The sequence below is a fragment of the Peromyscus eremicus genome, chromosome 3, assembly GCF_949786415.1.
Source record: "Peromyscus eremicus chromosome 3, PerEre_H2_v1, whole genome shotgun sequence".
In the NCBI taxonomy this organism is placed as follows: Eukaryota; Metazoa; Chordata; class Mammalia; order Rodentia; family Cricetidae; genus Peromyscus; species Peromyscus eremicus.
The window spans coordinates 17053045-17072077 of NC_081418.1; the positions used below are offsets into that span (position 1 = coordinate 17053045).

A 19033-nucleotide genomic window follows, 5' to 3' on the forward strand; every position below is an offset into this window, starting at 1 on the left:
CCAGCATATGCACACAGGAAAAATGACGAGCCTTATCTTGTCTTTAAGCTATTAAGTTACCAGCATTTTATCGGCAAAAGGTAGATAAGTAAATGCTCGCAAAATGAAGTCTGACCCGAGCTTCACCCAATATGTAGTTTCTATCTTGCTAAGTGCACACGATAATAAGATTTCAAACTCGGCACTAGAAACCAGAGTCGTGTCCAGAAGTGTGCTTCTGCGGTGCTGGGAGGGATCCCCTCAGCCTCATGGTGAAGCCACCGTCACAAACAGGATTTCCTAAAGAGGTCTTAGGGCAAGGAAGCTCCTCTGGGTGCTGGCTCTGCCATCTGGGCAGCCTTGCTGCTCTTCCCCCAAAGTCCAGAGGCCGACGGCGGGGGTGTTGCCGGGGAACACTCTTTCCTACCCTTCCTCATGCCTCTCACTTCCCTTTCATCTTTGGTAATAGCTAGAATTTATGAGTACACTGGATGACCTCCCAAGGCTTTTCTTCGGCTTATTCACTTCATGGAGACTCCTCACTAGGCCTCTAGCGCCCCTCACTCCAGCTGTATGTGCCTGAAGTGTGGCTTCCCTTCCGCATGCTGTTTCACTGAATACAAAGCACTCTTGAAGGACTGCAACCATTACAGTCCTACAGTGAATGCGCATAGGAGCCCCCGTTTCCCAAATCACCCTGCAGTGGGCCTTCTTTCTTAAGAATACACGATTTCTGTGGCATGCCTCATGAGTCCTTGCTAATTAGTCAATTAAACATCTCCAAAGTCTACCTAAGGACAGACTTCATGAAGTCTCTATTATTCTAGTGTAGTTCCGGGAATACTTATTTTTCCTATGCTCCTAGTTTAAAGGTCTCGATCATGTAGCGCAGCGCTCACACCCCCACGGTCTAAGCTGCTCACTTAGCTGTACTTGCTCGTGTACTCTAACCCCTGAGCACTTCACGTCCTGATTAACTTCCTCAGTGCTTAGCATGAGCATCTGGTCAGTTTTTCAAGGAATTGAAAATCATACTCATTGAGGAGCTCCCAGTAGTCCTTTACTTTCATTTCCTTATGTAAGTGTGAACAATGCTGAGGCCAATATGTTAATTTTTAAAATTTTTACATCACTTACTAAACGCTTTCTGGGAATGCAAAATTAAAAACCGATCAAACTGTTTTCGATGTGTTCCTGAATTTGGTTTACAAGAATTTTATTGAAAATTTTAGTCTCTGTTAATTGGCCTACAGATTTTTTTCTTGTTTTTGGTCTGGTTTTGGGGTTAGGGTAATACTGGTTTTGTAAAAAGAATTTGGAAATGTTCCTTCTTTTCTATTTTGTGAAATAATTTGAGGAAGAATTGTGTTGGTTCTCTGAAGGTCTGGAAGAATTTTGTACTGAAATCTATCTGACTCTCTGGGCATTGTTTTAGTTAAGAATTTTAATTATTGCTTCTATTTTGTTGAATGCAATCAGTCTAAATTATTATCTATTTCATCTTGATTTAATTTCAGAATATATCAATATGTATCTAGAAATGATCCATTTCTTTTAGATTTTCCAGTTCGGTGGAATACAGTTTTTGTTTTTGGTTGTTGGAGACAAGGTCTTTCTGTGTACCCCTGGCTATGCTGGATCTCGCTCTGTAGACTAGGCTGCCCTTGAACTCAGAGAGCTACCTTCTTCTGCCTTCAGAGTGTTGGGATTAAAGACATGTACCACCACTGCCTGGGTAAAATTGCCTGGCTAGAATATAGGTTTGTTAAGTATTAGGTTCTCATGATTCTCTGGGTTTGCTAAGTGTCTGTTGTTGCCACAATGCTAATATTACGACGTATAAAGTCTCACTAATTTGAAGTGGAAAGTAAGAGTGCGGGGCAGCTGAGGGAGAGGGAGGGTTGACTGATGACTGATGCCTTGATTTGGCTCTTTCACATAGAATGTTTAGACCATGTCTGATGTGGGGGACTTCCTGAGTCTAAGGAGCCAGAGAGCCCCAGTTTCTGGAATATTGGCATGTTTCAAGAAAGAACAGCAACGATATTTCAAAGCTATCTAGAGTATTTTTACAATGAATCTGCATAATAAGCAAGGGAATAATAATCAATTGCCACTAAAAGGGGAAGTGGGCACAGGGAAGTTAAGAAGCTGGTCTACGTCTACAAGGCGAGTAAACAAAGGGCTGAGATTGAAACCCAGGTGGCCTGGTATCACAGTGTCAAACTGTGTGTTCAGCTACCTTTGGAATTAGAGTGTGCATTAGCACGCTTTTGTGCTGCTGAAGTAATTCACACTGCAGAAGGGTTCACACTGTACCTTCACGTTGGGGTGAAGCCTTGTATAAGCAAATAGCCTTTAGAGCTCAACAAACATGAAACTACACATCCTAAAAAATCTAAGTTTTACACTTGTACCCAGAGAGATAAAACACCAATGGAATAGCATGTGCCCATTGACAAAACAATCTCCCTTTCCCATCACCGTTTCTTCCTCTCACCAATTCGTTACCGTACACAATACCAACTTTAAGTAAACAAACGAGTAGCAGCAAACACTACACCCACACTCTTAATTACAGCACTCTGCAAGGCTCCTTTGTCAATATGGCTCATCTCTAAAGTATTCCTTACAAAATGATACACACATGCATATATGTTCCTACCTCCCCTAAACACCCCATCTCTTCATCAACACTTTTAGCTGGGAGCAGAGCACAGGCTTCCTTTGAGTTTTCCTGGCCTCAGAATAGGGAGATGGACCCAGTCTAACCATGTGGATCTTTTATAAGTAGATAGATGGATAGAGGGATGGATGGATGGATGGATGGATGGATGGATACACACACAGATAGACAGATAGAAACTTTCTCAGAGTGGAGGCACAAGCAAACAGAGATGGCTGCTCAGATGTCTAAGAGGGCACACACCAGGAACTAGAGAAAGGATGCTAGGAGTGAAGAATAGCCCTGGCTCACAGCCAGCAAGAAATCAGTAAGTTTCATAGCCACATTGAATTGACTTTAGCTAACAACTTGACCAAGATTGGAAGCACATTTACTCCTACAACATCTAGAATGAACCCCCGCTCTGCTGATAATTTGATGTCAGAAGTTAAACAAAGAACCAGCTTTAGCCCACACAGAACTGTGAGATGGCACTCTGGGCTTCAACTCACACAGAACTGTGAGATAGCACACAGGTTGTTTGGGCCACTGATTGTAAGGTAATTAGCTACAGCAGCAATAGGAAGACAATAAGCCAACATGGGAAGTAATGGCAGCAACAAAAATCCCATCAGGACACGATGGAATAAACAGTAAACATTTGAGAACATGCAACACAGAATGGTTGTTATTGATGTCTGGCTGAGAATTGTTTACATTCTCATATCTTCACTGGGGCAGGGACTCTTCAGCAACGAGCATGGAATTATGTCAATACCTTAACAATGGGTAAGGTCTGAGGGGAAGTGCAGTCTAACAGCTAAGTATCTACAATAAGACACTACAAGAGCATTCTCATGTGAACAGAACACCACTGCACAAATGCTTTTACAGTTCAACACTTCATAAACTGCATTGATAGACTATTATTAAAGAGTTTCACTCATGTTGAATACTTACTCATTAGATTTTTGTATTAGCACAGATTATCTTTAAAGGGAGAAATTCATGAGAAGATGCCAGAAGTAATACTACTACAAGGTAAAAATTCTCCCCAAAGTTGAACTTGATGTGCTTGTTTGTGTATTCTTAATTCCTGAATTTGAAGTTTCAGCGTTACCCTTTGCCACCCAGCCTCCTAAAGACTACAACTTGGCTATCCATTTGTCTTTTTAATGTGTTCTCATTTAATTCATCTCCCTTTCTATTTCATCTTTAGTTTTTAACTTGGACCTAGTTGTCTTCTCTGTATTTTAAAAGGTCTTTAGAGAGAACATTGCTTTTTTAGTTACTGGTGGGCTAAAATGACTTTAGTCATATTTAATTAGACCTTTAAATCTGATGGTACACTCTTGCCTGAGGCTTTTTTGGGGGGAATTTCTAAGTCCAATTACAGGGTTATTCTCATAATAAGGACTAATAAGTCATAATGAAATTATTTGCTTTTAAGCCTCATCCAGATGTTGTTTTGAAAAATATCCTTACCCAACCACATTCCTACAGGGTCATTAGTGTGACCAGTACCAACAGGTGAGGTCTGCTGGAGTCCTGGCTCTCCTGAGAGTTTTGGAGGAGAGGTGAGTCAGGGGACAGTCTCATCTTGCATCCATCATACCATGCCATTCCATTCCCAAGTTCTAGACCTGCTATTCCCCATCGTTAGCTCAAATAAGTCCAATTAATACTTGATCGTTTTTACAGTGTGTGTGGGTTGCGGAGGGCACACACATGGAGGCCAGAAGATCACTTTCTGCAGTTGGCCCTCTTCTTCCACGAGTGGGTCCCAGGGATTGAACTCTGGTCAACAGGCTTGGCAGCAAGCGCTTTTATTGGCTGAGTCATCTCACCAACCCTCTACCTGATATTTAACCAACAAACACACAGTTATGGAACCCTTGGGTATATGAAACTTCCTGCTGACTTTCCACGTTTAAGACAATGCAGTTGCCTTCAGCTACAGATTTTTCTTTTGCCTTCACAAAGACATGAAGATTTCTTTAGTCTCAACTGGCTGCTGGTTAAACAAAAGCGAATTAAAGAGAAACATAAGAGAAGCTAGCTTGGCCTTGTAAAATCTTTTCTTGTAAAACTTGGAAATGAATTTATTTGATCCTTGTTAGCATTACTCTTCCCAGGATGTGATGTGTTGGTCTCTGGAGTGAATTCCATCAGCTGTGTCCTTTGCATTCATTCCCTCCTTTATCTTGTAAAAGGAGTTGTGTGCTCCTTAAACTTCAATGCACTGGACAATCAAATTCCATCGCTCTGTCTCAGTTAGTGGTTAAGCATAGATATAAGTCATAAGCAGTCCTGAAGATGAACCTCAAGACTGCTGTTTAGACAGAAGATGGAGTTCTTTATCCAGGCATTCTGGTGGGCAGATGTGCGAACCTCGACTGACTACATCTACTCACTGTGAGTGAAGACAGCCTTTGAAGACACAGGCATGGAGTGGCATCTTCTACAATAAGACAGCCCTGAAGCCCACTCATATCTGGAATCAAGATTTCTGAAAGTCAATTTTCTGGTTGATCTGAATTGAGTTTTCCACAATCACAGGTTGGAGTGTCACTTTTCAGTGATCGCTCCCATACAACATAGACTTTTCTGCATACCCAAGCCTTTTTTTCAGTTTGGGAACATGTTTCTTTGGTAATAGTTTTGCTTACTACTTCATGACCATCAACTTCTTAGTTCAGGTTTCCACTCGCTGCCCTTCATATCTGTCACCATTCGAAACCCATTATTGTTTGCGTTCTGTGATGCTATTTCCCACTGCATTGGTTCTGCCTATCGGTCCTACCACACTTGGTTACTGCACTTGGTTCCCTTACAATTCCACATCTTGTTCATCTCTCTTTTCAGCTCTGTTTGCGCAAATCTAGAAATGTGCAATCCATGTGGCTTTAGTTTCTGTTTTACAGGATGTCTTCTAGCAGTTTTTGTGCTACTTTATTGACTTTTAGCAATTTTCTTTTGATTTTTTTCTAATTACGATTTTCTGAATTTTGTTTCCTTTGAGTCTCTGGATAATTTACTTTGTCTTGCTCAGTATTCTTCCCAAAAAGTTACACTTTTTTCTTTTAGTTTTCTCCCCTTCTTTCTAAGAGAAGCAATTTATCCATCCACACTATTTGTAGTCAATGCACATATAATTACCTTGAACTCACACTTACTGCTTTCTGAGTAGCTATTATATTTTACAAATCTTACATGTTTGAGATAATACCGCTCTTCTGTCTATTTTCACCCGCAGATATTCCTTCACTTCCTCTGGAAGCCTGACTCCCCCCACCCCCTTAGGTGGTAGAGGTAAGTTCATAGTACCATGGAGCACTCAGTAGGAACAGGAGCCCATGCACATACCAAAGTCATGCCATCATTTGTGTGTGTGTGTGTGTGTGTGTGTGTGTGTGTGTGTGTGTGCGTGCGTGCGCGCGCCACATGTGGGTGTGCACACATGTGCTGCATGCATGCACACTTAAATAGCCGACAACTCTTAATCCTATTCTTCAGTAAATTCTAATACTTGTATGTTTAAATTTGTCAAGCCAACTGGTGCAAGACACCAACAACTGGACACTATCATGCACTATTAGAGAAGGCACGGCTGTGGGATCATGTTGAATGCTCTCTATTTTCAATGGTTAAAACAAGAAGATGAGTGAGCAACTGAGGGAGCTGATGGGGAAGAAAGAGGGAAAGTGGGCAGAAGAAGAGAGGAAGGCGAGGAATACGGGAGAGGAGAAAAGGCAAAGGGAGGGATGGAAGGAAGCTCTGGTAGTTATAAATAAGAACAATGCCCAAAGAGTCTCAGCCAACTGGAGTCGTTAAATGCCACCTGTCATTCCAGGAGAAGGCCAGAGTGGAGAAAGACTCGGTCAGGTACCCAGAGGACCCTTAGCCCAAGTACCAGATGAGGAACACAACCGTCAGTCGCCTGACACAGTGCCCAGACCGTCCCCACTACCCATCACGTCAGTATGCCATCTTTTGCCACACTTCACCATTTGTTGTAACTTTAGCGCCACATAAAGGAAACTATGCAGGAGTACAGTGAAACTGCATGACCTTAATATTCATCCAAAATAACTCTGTTTACTCCCCTTTATTATCTTGTCTGGGAAATGTGCGTGAATGTTATAAAACAACAAATACATCATGCTTTGGAAGTTTCCAAGGCCAGACTTAACTTGGATTGGAGGTTCATGGTGCAGCTAACACCACTTGGCACAGGCCTGGAAATTTTTGTTTTCTATCATTACAAAGCACCTCCTGTTCACCTATTAACAGGAGGTGAGAAGATGTTTGCCATCCACTAAAGGTCAGACTGGTAAAACTGATTTTCATGCACCCAACGTCTCCTTTCTTTCCAAGGATTTTAAATTTAAGAGTGCGTGGCTCCTTGCTTCAAATTAATTATTTTTATCCAACACAGTGACTGCAAGACCAAACAGACCTGAGGTCTGAGACTGAGTCCAAGCCTTTTCCTATCCAGAATGGCTGATGGAGGGGCTTACAGAATCACCCCACGGCAATTTACCAACAAATCAAAACTGCAAGTAAGGACGTATCATCCAGTGACTACCAACAAAGGAGGAGGTAGAGAGGTTCCAGGTCCTCCCTGGAGGGTGATCAGGATCCGTCACACAGTCCTCCAAGCACAGACACTGTGAATGCTCTGGAACTGTCTCTGGACTGTCCGCGGACTGGGAAAAACCATCTGAGAATCTGTCGGAACTCAACTACATTGTTTTCTTTTTAACTGACAAAAAGGAAGATTCCTTCCTACTGCTGCTGAACTGATTAAAAAGGAAACCCACAGTGAATGTTACAGTTGGACTAGCTCTCTCGCGCATCACCAAGTTCTAAAATGGCTTCATAAGAAGTTACTGTATTTACTTGTTTTCAGCCGGTGTTTGTTTTGAGTAGACAGGGTAACCAAAGATGACATAGCATTCCCATCCTGTATTGTTCTTCACAAGCTGTATCTTTCTAGGGGTTTGAGGATTGAACCCAGCGCCTCACACACATCACACACGCTGGGGCAGGTCCTCTTCCACTGAGATACATCTTCAGCTCCCAGATAACCTTTGCTGATTTTCAGAAATCTCAATCCTACCCTCTAAGATGCATACAGATTTTAGTTTAAGGTAAACTTAAAGTTTAAAACTTAAAGGCCCTTTGAGGGTATTTTTGTTTAGCTAGAAGAGGTTTTAAATGTGTGTTATCTGACCTCTAATTTTGCTTCTGGAATTCATCATACAGAAATACTTGGATAAATGTTCTATAAAAACAAGGCTAATGATTTTACAGCAACATTGTTTATAATAGTGCCCCAAACAAAGGAACAAACAAGCTTTAGATGTTTATCAAAGGAACATTATTAACTTATTTTTAAAATTATAGCCGTTATGAAATAAGTGAACAGACAGCTTTTGGTTGGTTTAGTGTGCAACCATTTCTTTGTTTATAGAAGAATATGTCTAGATGTATTAATATGTCTATATGTAATAATACTATAAATGTGTATACATTTATAGTAAAGAAAAGATAGGGAAGTATGCTTAGTGGGTTACCCTGGGAGTTTTTGATAAGAGTACAAGAAAGAAAATTCCTAGTTTATACTTCAGTACTACTGGGCATTTTTACAACCAGGCTGTTCCTTAAGAGACACAACAAACTGATCTCTAGATCTCCTAACTCAACCCGTAACAGTCCTTGTTTCTGAAGGCATATGGAGCAAGGTCTCAGACAAGGAGGCTCCCCAGGTGTAAGCAGTGTTTAAAGAGATCATATTTGGAAAGATTTGCTGGTGTTGATAAACACCAACTTATAGATGTGAACTCATGCCCAAGACATAGTTCTACAGAGGCAAAGTATGGCGGTGTTAGAGTGAATTGTGGACATTACATACACTGTGTAAGATTTCAGAAGCCCAATATGGTCAAAACGAGGAAAGCAAGGGACGGCAAACATCTCAGACTGTACATAGATGGTGTCTGAGGACTCTGGAGCACAGTGAGCTCTGAAGAAAGACATTAGGATCTAGAGGTCAGTGGCTTACCCTCAGTCACAAAGCTGGAAGAGCTAGAATACACACTGGGAATTTTGGTCTTGGAAAGAATTCTATGTCCCACAATTCCTTACTGCAGGTATGGGGGATGACCAGTGTGCTCAGGAAGAACATGGCAGAGAAAAATTCAGTAAGACAGCTGCAGACAGGGTTGTGGAGTGAGAGGCAGGCTGTGGTGGATTCCGCCTGAAGGAGGCAGCTCTTGGTACTGCTGTGGAAGCTGAAGAAAGGCAGGTAGGCACTGGGAACAGAAGGGCCAGGGTTTCTAACATTTAAAAAACATTTTAGTGTATTTTATGTGTATAGGCGCTTTCCATGAATTATGTATATGTATCATGTGTGTGCCTGGTGCCAGAAGAGGGAATGGGATACCGTGGAACTGGAGTATGACAGTTGGGAGTCACCATGTGGGTGTTGGGAACTGAACTCAGGTCTTCTCAAGAGCAGCAAGAACCTCTACCCACCATACCCTCCCTCCGATTCCAAAGGCAGGGGTTTCTAGGTAGGAAAACCTGGAGCCACATTGTAGGGTCAAATAAGGACATCTTGCTAAGGGCCATACGAAGTCGGGGCTTCTTTAAAAAGGTCTTTAGGCCCAACAACCCCACATTAGTTAGGTTAAGTTTTTGTGAAAGTGTAATTATGGAGTATGAACTCATCATAGACACAAGTTGGTGAGAAGTGGTGTTGGCATGTGACTGTCCCAGGCAGTGAGTGTTAAAAAAGACCTATGTCATGGTGACAGAAGTTGGTGTTGGAAGGAGTAATGCCTGAGAGACCCAGCACAGATGACCCACAGGACCTAGATGAAGAGATGAAGATGAATCTCCAGTGACTTTGAGGATCCCTGTGGCAGATGTGTATTTTATCAGAACAAAGGAAGGAGAAGAAGCAGGTTTGAGAGGCCACCGAAGGAAAAAGTACCTTGGGAGGATGGCAGACAGGGTCCACCTGGGGGTCATCTCCATCTTGTCTAAGTAAAACTTTTAGGAATGTAGCTTTAGGACACGGGAGATGAAAAGAAGCCGATGAAGAGGACAGAGGTGGAGGTACCCAGGAATGTGCTCGTCACCCACAGGCAGCCAGGCAGGTTTCACAGAATGAGAGGGTGCACACTCAGAGGCTGCAGATACCAAGTGAGAAGTGGAAGGAGGTCCCTGGATGTCCACCTCTTGGGTGTCAGGAGGCCTTTGCGGTCGGATGTGACTGGGCTCAGAGCCTCCTCTCATCACTGGTGAGATAGGCCGTGGAGCTCTGCACTACTTAAACCTTGCTGGCCTCGGTGTTGTTCCTGTAAACGGAGGTGGCAACAGAACCCCATGAAGCTACTCGGAGACGTAGATGAAACTACATTTTAAACCACCGGATAGAGGAGCTGACTCACAGTAAGTAATCTAAAATGTTACCCATCGCTTTACAAACTACCAATTCATTCATTATTATTGTACGTGGTGATGTGTGTAGATCGACTCACATGTGCAGATCAGAAGACACCTTTGTGGATTCAGTTTTCTTGTTCCACCTTTACATGGGTTCTGAGGGTCGAACTTGGATTTGCATGCCAAATGCTTTGATTCACTGAGCCGGCTACCAGACCCTACCTATCATTTTTTTTTAAATTTATAATTTAATTTATAATTTAATTTAATTTTACATATCAGCCACGGATTCCCTTGTTCTTCCCCCCACCCCCGCCTTCCCCCCAGCCGACCCCCCATTCCCACCTCCTCCAGGGCAAAGACTCCCCCGAGGACTGAGATCAACCTGGTAGACTCAGTCCAGGCAGGTCCAGTCCCCTCCTCCCAGGCTGAGCCAAGTGTCCCAGCATAGGCCCCAGGTTTCAAACAGCCAACTCATGCAATGAGCACAGGACCCGGTCCCACTGCCTGGATGCCTCCCAAACAGACCAAGCCAATCAACTGTTCTCACCCATTCAGAGGGCCTGATCCAGTTGGGGGCTCCTCAGCTATTGGTTCATAGTTCATGTGTTTCCATTCGTTTGTCCCTGTGCTTTATGTCACTGGAAAGGACTAAGGCATGAGCCAGTGGTGAAGAAGTGGTCGCTTCATCTATGTGTATTCTTTAAAGAAGTCTGGCCATGAAGGGAAGGAGAAGGACTAGGGGCTTGGAAAGTAGAAGAAAGATCATTTATGAGACGAAGAGTTGAGAGCTAGTAGATGGCAACTCTACTGAATCAGAAGAGGGTCACAGACGAAATGCCAAGAACACGGTTCTAGGGATTTGCCTTGACAGGAGGGAGCCGAGAGAAGGACGAGAGAAGCAGAAAACAGATTTCTGCATTGAAAGGAAGGGAGAGGATCTGCTTACTTGGACGGCTTTACTCGTCTCAGCAAATTGGGGGTGAGGCAGAATGCCGGGCTGGGAGTGTGGAAGTCAACAGGGTTTTAGTACTAACAGTCGGAAGTAAAGGGAATCCTAGCACGGGACTGGGTCTGCCAGGGGAAGGGGACTGGAGGAGAATGGCAGGGCATGCCTATAAAGAGCTAGCTAGTTAGCAGGGCATGCCTATAAAGAGCTAGTTAGCAGGGCATGCCTATAAAGAGCTAGTCAGCAGGCACCAAGCTAACATATGTGCTTAAGTTGCTCTTATTTCTGTCTGTAAGCAGAGCTTTCTTTTTAATCATGGATGACTTAGACCAGTGGCTCTCAACCTTTGGGTCGCGACCCCCTGGCAAACTCTATCTCCAAAAATGTTTACATTACTATTCCTAGCAGTAGCTAAATGACAGTTTTGAAGAAGCAATGAAAATAATTTTATAGTTGGGGGATCACCTCAGCATTAGGAACTGTGTTAAAGGCCACAGCAGTAGGAAGGTTGAGAACCACTGATTTAGAGGATGCTTCTTCAGAGGCATTTCTCTGAGAAATGAGTCTAAATCTGAAATTCATCTCCAGAGTCACGGAACACTTACTGCTAGTTGGTGGAGACACGAGAAGTATGAGCTGAGCGATTCCGGGTTGAGCCACCTCGGGGGACCTTTACATTGCTCTGTCTCCCACCATGTGAAACCACAATCCCAAGTGACATTCTTTCTTGCTCTCTAGTGTGTGGCTCTATGCTAAAATTCTCTAGTTGATGCAATTAAGACTTACAGTTGGGAGTGTTAAAAAGAAGGCACAAGTTTGTTGAGACTGTGAGACTCACTCCCCAGAGCAGCAGACGGGTACTGATAACACAATTCCCTTCTCAGAGAGGACAGTGCAGAGAGACAGTACACACACAGGAAAAGCTGGTGTGATGACGACACCATGAGAAAAGGCCAGGGCAGCAGGTAATCTGCTGCAGAAGAGGATCCAAGACTCAGAGTAGAGAGATTAATAGGGGGAGAAAGAGCCAGAATGAGGTGCTGGCTGCTAAGAACAGAGAGGGGAACCCGAGAAGAAAGAGAAAAGGCGTGACGACAGGACAGCTGAAGGCTAGCGAAGACGAAGTCTCATCTGTGGAGACGACCACAGACAGAGCCAGGGCACCACACTGGAGAGAGGCTGTGAAGCTCTCTACAAGCCCAGACCCAGTGGCTTCTCAGGACAGGCATACTGTGAAAGCATCTGCTCGCCCTCAGGCAGAACTCTCCTGGATAGATCATCCATCACTCCACCAAGACTGGGCCCCTCCCCCTGGGTACCATCTCAGGTATTTCCTTGTCCAAGAGAATGTAATCTGCTTGTTCTTTCAAAGAAGACCATGAAGAGAGGTGTCAGCCCAGCTGAGCTAGTGCCTGGAGCCCTGCACATGCGTTCTGAGCTAGCCTGAGGTGACAGGTGTTCTTACCTCCTGGTGCCTGGGCATCTGGACAGCCAGTTAAGTACTGCACTTCCTTAGCAACACTAGGAGCACACTCGAGAGATGGAGAGCCACCAACAAAGCACGCAATGGGAGAACTGGCAAGGCACCCACTAATGTTTTAGACATTTGCTCACTGGCCATTGAGCCACAAAAGACAGCTAGAAACTCTGAGCTGCTGCTGCTGGGCATTTAATTCAGAGAGATCAGTGACGACAAGTCTAGAGAGGCCACCAGACGAGGGGCCATACAACCATGAAGTCTTGTTTGTTTCCTGCTAACAGTGACTGTATTTGTTGTATTCTTCTTGGTGGCATTTGGCATTTTGTAGCTAAGGATCAGCCGGCAACCCAGAATTTCTAAGAATCACTATCTGTTCACCACAATCTCCATATTCAAAGAATCAGTAGCGTATTTTATTTTTTCAATGCACATTCTCTGCCTTTGCTTTAACCTGAAAAACCCCATAACTTTCAAACTATAAACTAACAGTTCTGGCCAGTACCCCAAGGCAACTAAGAGATACATTTCAGCACATAGTTAAATACCATCTCATCCCCTGCTTGTCTCCCTCTAACCCTCCAATCATTTAACTATATGGCTGCTGACCAAAATTCCGACCGTTTGAGTATAAAATACAACTTAATGTGACGTTAAGACGGGTCACTTACAAAGAGCCAGAGAGGGAAGATTAAAAAAATCTAGCTCTAATCCATTTTGTCCATTTTGTAGAATGCTTCTGTGGGTCAGTGCAGGCAGTTATTAAACTCAGATAATAGTGACAGATGGTATTTAACTCTCTGGCTCTTTGGCAACCATCTGTTCTAAGACTTCTTTATTGAGCTTGCATTTCCTAGGCATCAATTTTAGAATAGAAAGCATGTATCTCTTGATAATGTTAATGAGAATCAATCAATCTTTCCAATGATAAGGAGACCGGGAATCAAGGTCAGTGACTGTGTGATCTGCTTCTCCACCTCGAAAATGTCACTGCTCTTCTCTTATAGTAATACATAAAATACTCTAGAAAAAAATACAGGCTTTGTATGTTTGGTAATGTCAGGAGCAAAACCACAACAGAGCAGAAAAATCAACAGCTACGGTGTCAGGCAGACTTGTTTCTGATCTGGCTCTACATGTGAGAGTTGGTGTTCCTGAATAAGTTACTCATCCTACTTGGAAAGAGCCCACATCACTACCCTCGGGATACTGGGCCTCCGAACGTGGCCTGGTGAGATAATGTGTGTGAAGGTCCTGGGCCGGGGCTTGTCAGAGCACGGGCGTTTAGGTCCCATGGCTTCTTTTCTTCTCCCAGGTTATGGAGGATAGCAAGTTTTGCTCATGTAAAAATGATTATTCCTCAAAGATTTTAATATAAATATAATTATATATAAATATATATAAATATAAATATAATTATTAATAACTAGGATGTGGCTTTTAGGCTTACATTGAGAATTCTTTACTCCCCCAAACAGTCTTCTTATACCAACCCACGGCACCCCATCCTTTATAAGGCAGTTCTGCTTAATGAACGCATCACGCACACAATGACTTTCTTCTTCACTAGGAGTTAAGACAGTCATCATCCCTGAGGAGTTGTTATTATAGGGTTTTGACATCAGGGACTTTCAGCTGGTGATGTGTGAGGTCATATTAGAGGATGGACATGGACCGCTTTCTAATAATGTTGATATTTAAATAGATCCGAATGCTTATCAGACAAATAAATCACCAGTTTACCAAAGCTATGGTTTTATATTTTAGGGTGAGGCTAAATGAGAAATTAAGCTGATTCAGGGTAGCAAAAAAAAAAAAAAAAAAAAAAAAGTAAATGGTAGTAAAGCTGCCATAAGGATATAACAAAAACAATGAGGGTAATAAAGATGATACAATGTAGAAATTACTGTCTCTGCAACAAGTGGGAACACAAAGTGGACAGGTACCAATATTCCTTGACTTAGATTATTCTACAGTAATCAAAGAGTATGCTTTCGGGATCCTGGGCTTCTGCATTCTCAATAGGATCTACACAGAATCAGGAGTTCAGCTGGATCCTGGTGATGCTGGAGTACTGGGACACTTCCGGCCTAAGTAAGAAGCAGGCCATGCCCAGACATCTGGAGAATCACAGGAGTATCACTGTGAGCTGAGCAGAAACAAAAATCAAAGACTGCGTCCAGGTTCAAGGTCACAGTCAAGCAGCAGGGGACAGGGCATCCTAGGAAAGTTAGGTGTCTGGTCTAGATTTACTCTGCTTAGCTTTCGGACCCAGTGTCTGCTACTGCTTCCTCCTTCAATCCTTCAGTCCCTCATTTGTCTTGCAACCCCCTGCCTTCATATAGCACCTTTAGGAGAAGGGCACTCTCCTGTATCCACACTCTGAGGAGCCAATGGGTCTCCTCGCCCAGTATCTTACTCTCGAAGCCAAGGAAAGCAGAGGATTGTCACCGTCACCAACGAAGCCTTTCCTTGAGCCTCCTTTCCCAGTCCTAATTCTGAGGTGGGAGGCGGGCTGCGCTTGTCATGTTGGATTGGAATACAGAAGGAAAATTTCCCATAGGAAAAAGGTTTTGATGACCCAGCAATATAATGTTTCATGTATGTTCCCAATTATTCAGGAGCCCTCAAGCGAGCATGGGAACCTGACTATCCATTTACACTAATCACTTAGGTGGAAATAAAGTGAAACTTGGGGCTGAATTCTTCCATAGGTGGCTATCATTCAGACTTTAAAACAGAGCCAATAACTGACTAGTGAATGCTCAATTCTAATACTTTAAGTTTTATCTTTCTTCTAGCATCTTCAAAAACAGGTTTTAAAAATCATCAATCATGGCTAATCTAATAAATAGTATTGTGGAAAAGTAACTGACCTCCCCACCCCCAAAATAGGGACCCCATTTTTACACTGAGGAAAATTCTAGACTCATAAATATAATTGCAATGAGCATTGTTCTAATAGACTCTTTAGTATTGTTATTCCCTGGGTAGCCTGAAATGCCTGTCCTTACTCTCTACTTCTGGGTCTTAATCCCATCTCTGACCTTTAACCTAATATGTTCCACTCTTGTTGGATAAAGGAATCACCCGAGGCACTTAAAAAAAAAAAAACAACAAAAAAACAAAACAAAACCAAAACAGAATTCCTGGCCCAACTCGGTAATGAATCAGAGCCTCAAGGAGTGCCGGAGATACACATTTTTAAGTACTGCCCATTTCTAGCAACACCATTATCCAGTCTAGCGGTTCTCAGCCTGGTTCTTATTAGGATCAGGTGGAGGGTTTGCCAAAACACAGAGAGGTAGAATCCAGAATCCCAGCTCAGTAGATGTAGGATGGATCCTAAGAAGGCCCAAGTAATGAAGCGACACACAGGGACCACACTTCCAAAAACTACCTACGAAGGGCAGAAGACATGGCTTAGTTGGTAAAGTGCTTGCCCAGCAGGCACAGGCACCTCCAGCACCAACATAAAGAGCAGGGCATGATGGCCTGAGCCTGTAATACTAGGGCTGGGGAGGTAGAAACAGCGGTGACCCTTACGGCCAGCCAGCCTAGCTTAATCAGCTAGTCCAGTGAGATGGCAGTCTCAAAAAATGTGGATGGACACTGAGGTGGACTTCTGGTCTTCACACGCATGCAATATACACAAGCCTTCTTCCTCAGGCTGTCCCGAAGCCCTACTTGATGTAGGCTGGTTGGTAGTCACTGCAGTTTAGTTGATGGCTAATTTGTATTCCTGCCCTTGTTTTTTTTTTTTTTTTTTTAAAACATTACTAGGTTAGAATTTACTGGACTCCCTTTCAATTCATACTCCTGCTACTTCTTAGCTGCCATTCATTCAGTTTCTTCTTACATCAAGGATTAGAAAAGGAAACACAATGGGAAAACTCTGGCAATGCTCTTGACACACAGTAGGCCAGCACGAAACATTCTCGTATTCTCAAGTGTGTCTTTGCCACAATCCCATCCTGTGAGGTACAGTGAATTTTGCTGAGGTCTAGAAGCCCTTCACAAAATTCACCCACACATACTTCCTCTGGCTCTCACAGACAGCAGGCCACAATGGCTGACCACTTCTTTCCTCAGAAAAGGAGCTACACAGAGCTATATTCTGAACATGCTCAGTGGGAACACACCCAGCTTTCCTCACTCACCTCTCTCGAGGGAAACAAAAACAGAAAAGATCAGGGTTAGCTCCCTGACAGAACCTTATTGTACTGTTTGCCAATTTTTGTGACCTAAAGATCAAGTGAACTACAGCTTTCACATGCAGTGTGGCCCTGGACATCACACAACTCCCCACCACCGCTGGAAACACCGCTGGACACTGAGAACACATAAAATCCTTCTGATCAGTAGATCCCCCTTCTAAGCAAATCTCCTTTTCAAGCATGCATTTTACTTTGTGTGCACGTGCATGCCACAGTAGGCCCATGAAGGTCAGGGAACTGGTGAGAGTTGGTTTTCTCCATTTGCCATGGGCATTCTGGGGAGGGAAGTAGGGAGGGAGGGAGGGAGGGAGGGAGGGAGGGAGGGAGGAAGGAAGGAAGGAAGGAAGGAAGGAAGGAAGGAAGGAAGGAAGGAAGGTAGATATACAGAATAGAAAAGGTAAGAGTCCCAGAGGCAAAAGGTAGATGGGCTAATTTAGGTTAAGAAAAACTGGCAAGAAACAAGCCAAGCTAAGATCGGTCTTTCATAAGTAATAATAAGTCTCTCTGTGTGTTTTTATTTAGTAGCTGGGTGGTGGACTGCCCCCCCCCCCCCCCCCCCCCCGCCAAGAGCCAAAAGAGCAAAGAGCAAAAACAACCAACAACACTCTCCCATGCCCAAATGTGCTAGATCTCTCCTCTATATGGCAGGACTCTGTCAGTACTGTGAGGCACCACTCATGTCTACCTTCCTTCGCCTTGTACCCCTCCCCCCACAACGGTTTCCCCATTAGGACTCCTGATAAAAACACCTGTGTATTTCATAGCCCTGATCATCCTCCTGTGGATAAAGCCCACCCTGAGGGTCTTTCTTCACTAAAAATACTGTAAGATGTTTCAAGTTGACTAGTAAGGTAGCGGGAGTTACTCTCCAGACAGCTTCTACAACCAGGCGCTACAGTCCTCGTAAGGACTGTGGACTGTGGACCTAGGACAGGACTGTGGACCTAGGACAGGACTGAGTGCAGGTGGGTACGATCATGACCTCAACAGAGACAGAAACGCCATGTTGCCACTTAATAGACTGAGGATTCAAAGAGGAAATGGAGTTCTTACTTTCTGCGAAACATTTCTGCAAATATGCAGCCAACACTCCAGAGGTCCACAGGGGTGGCGTAGCTGGACTGGAGCTAAGACTTCTGGGCTCGGTACCACAGCGTGACGACCTGCAACAGCAAAGGGATCTGGGCATTAACGAGGAATCCAGCTGATGGATTACATGCCAATCCTGTGTGGCTCAAGAACAAGATTCAGTTCCTGCAGCATGTCTATGCATCATGGCAACGGCATGTCAAAGACATGAAGTGCACAGGACAGGAAACCGCATCACACTGCATAATCCTGAACCTGGGGCTCCCATTTTCAGACTGTCTTCATGGGACCAGGAATGGCAAATAACATAAGTTTCAGAAAGCAAGTAATATAAATAAAACCAAAGTCATAATTCTTATCACAAAACTCCCCCACTCATGAGACTTCAAACACATGGAACCAACGACGACGACTCAATTCCCAAGTCACGGTTAGAAAACAGGACCCCAGCGGCTGCTGGAGGATGACCTGCAGCACACTGAGCATCCCAGGCCAAGTCAAAACTGTTCTTACTGCCACACTATGGGGAACCACAACAAACCCCCTTCCCTGCTGCCGCTCTTTTTAGCAAACGAGGACAGAGGAAAAACAAGAGAGAATGCATAACCCAAGTGTTTTGCACCCAAGGATGAAGAAGTCATCTGAGAACCCACTTAACAGAACAGATAGAGAGGCACAGCTGTAATCTAGACGTCAGTCCGAAGCTTCAGATTCCTGTGTGTGCAAGAGATCAAGGGCTTCTCTGGTCTGGAGATACCGGACACAAGGGTGCACTCTAGTGTCAGATATCCATCAATATTGTCATATATTTTAATACACATTTGACATTATTCAGGTCCCTTTATCCTCACTGTTTTGTCTGTGTTACTATCTAAATTTCCTGAAATAGTGACTTCATATACTTTGATCCTGCATTAGTTGGTGTATCGATGTTGTGGTAGCAAGTCTCTAAAAATGTCTCCCATCAATTTCCTTCTCTCCTTGTACGTACACATTCTACTCCTCACAGGATGGAGTCTACTCGGCTTTCACTGAATGCTAGTTGCTTGACCTACAGAACATGGCAGTGATGTCTGAGGCTAGCTCATAGGGTATTTTGTAGCCTGGGCCTTTCCAAGCACTTGCTTTTGAGGCGTCTCTTCTCTGGACTCAGCAGTGATTCTGTGAGATGTCCACAAAGATGCTCTGACAAGTCCCTGCTA

General features: G+C 43.7%; 1 protein-coding gene across 1 annotated transcript in view; it reads right to left on the reverse strand.

Annotated features, from left to right (window-relative positions):
- Cdk6 (cyclin dependent kinase 6) overlaps window positions 1-19033 on the reverse strand; it is a 198008-nt gene that overhangs the window by 34798 nt on the left and 144177 nt on the right. The window contains 1 exon segment of the mRNA XM_059257338.1: window positions 17796-17905. Within this exon segment, the coding sequence (XP_059113321.1) occupies window positions 17796-17905 (110 nt within the window).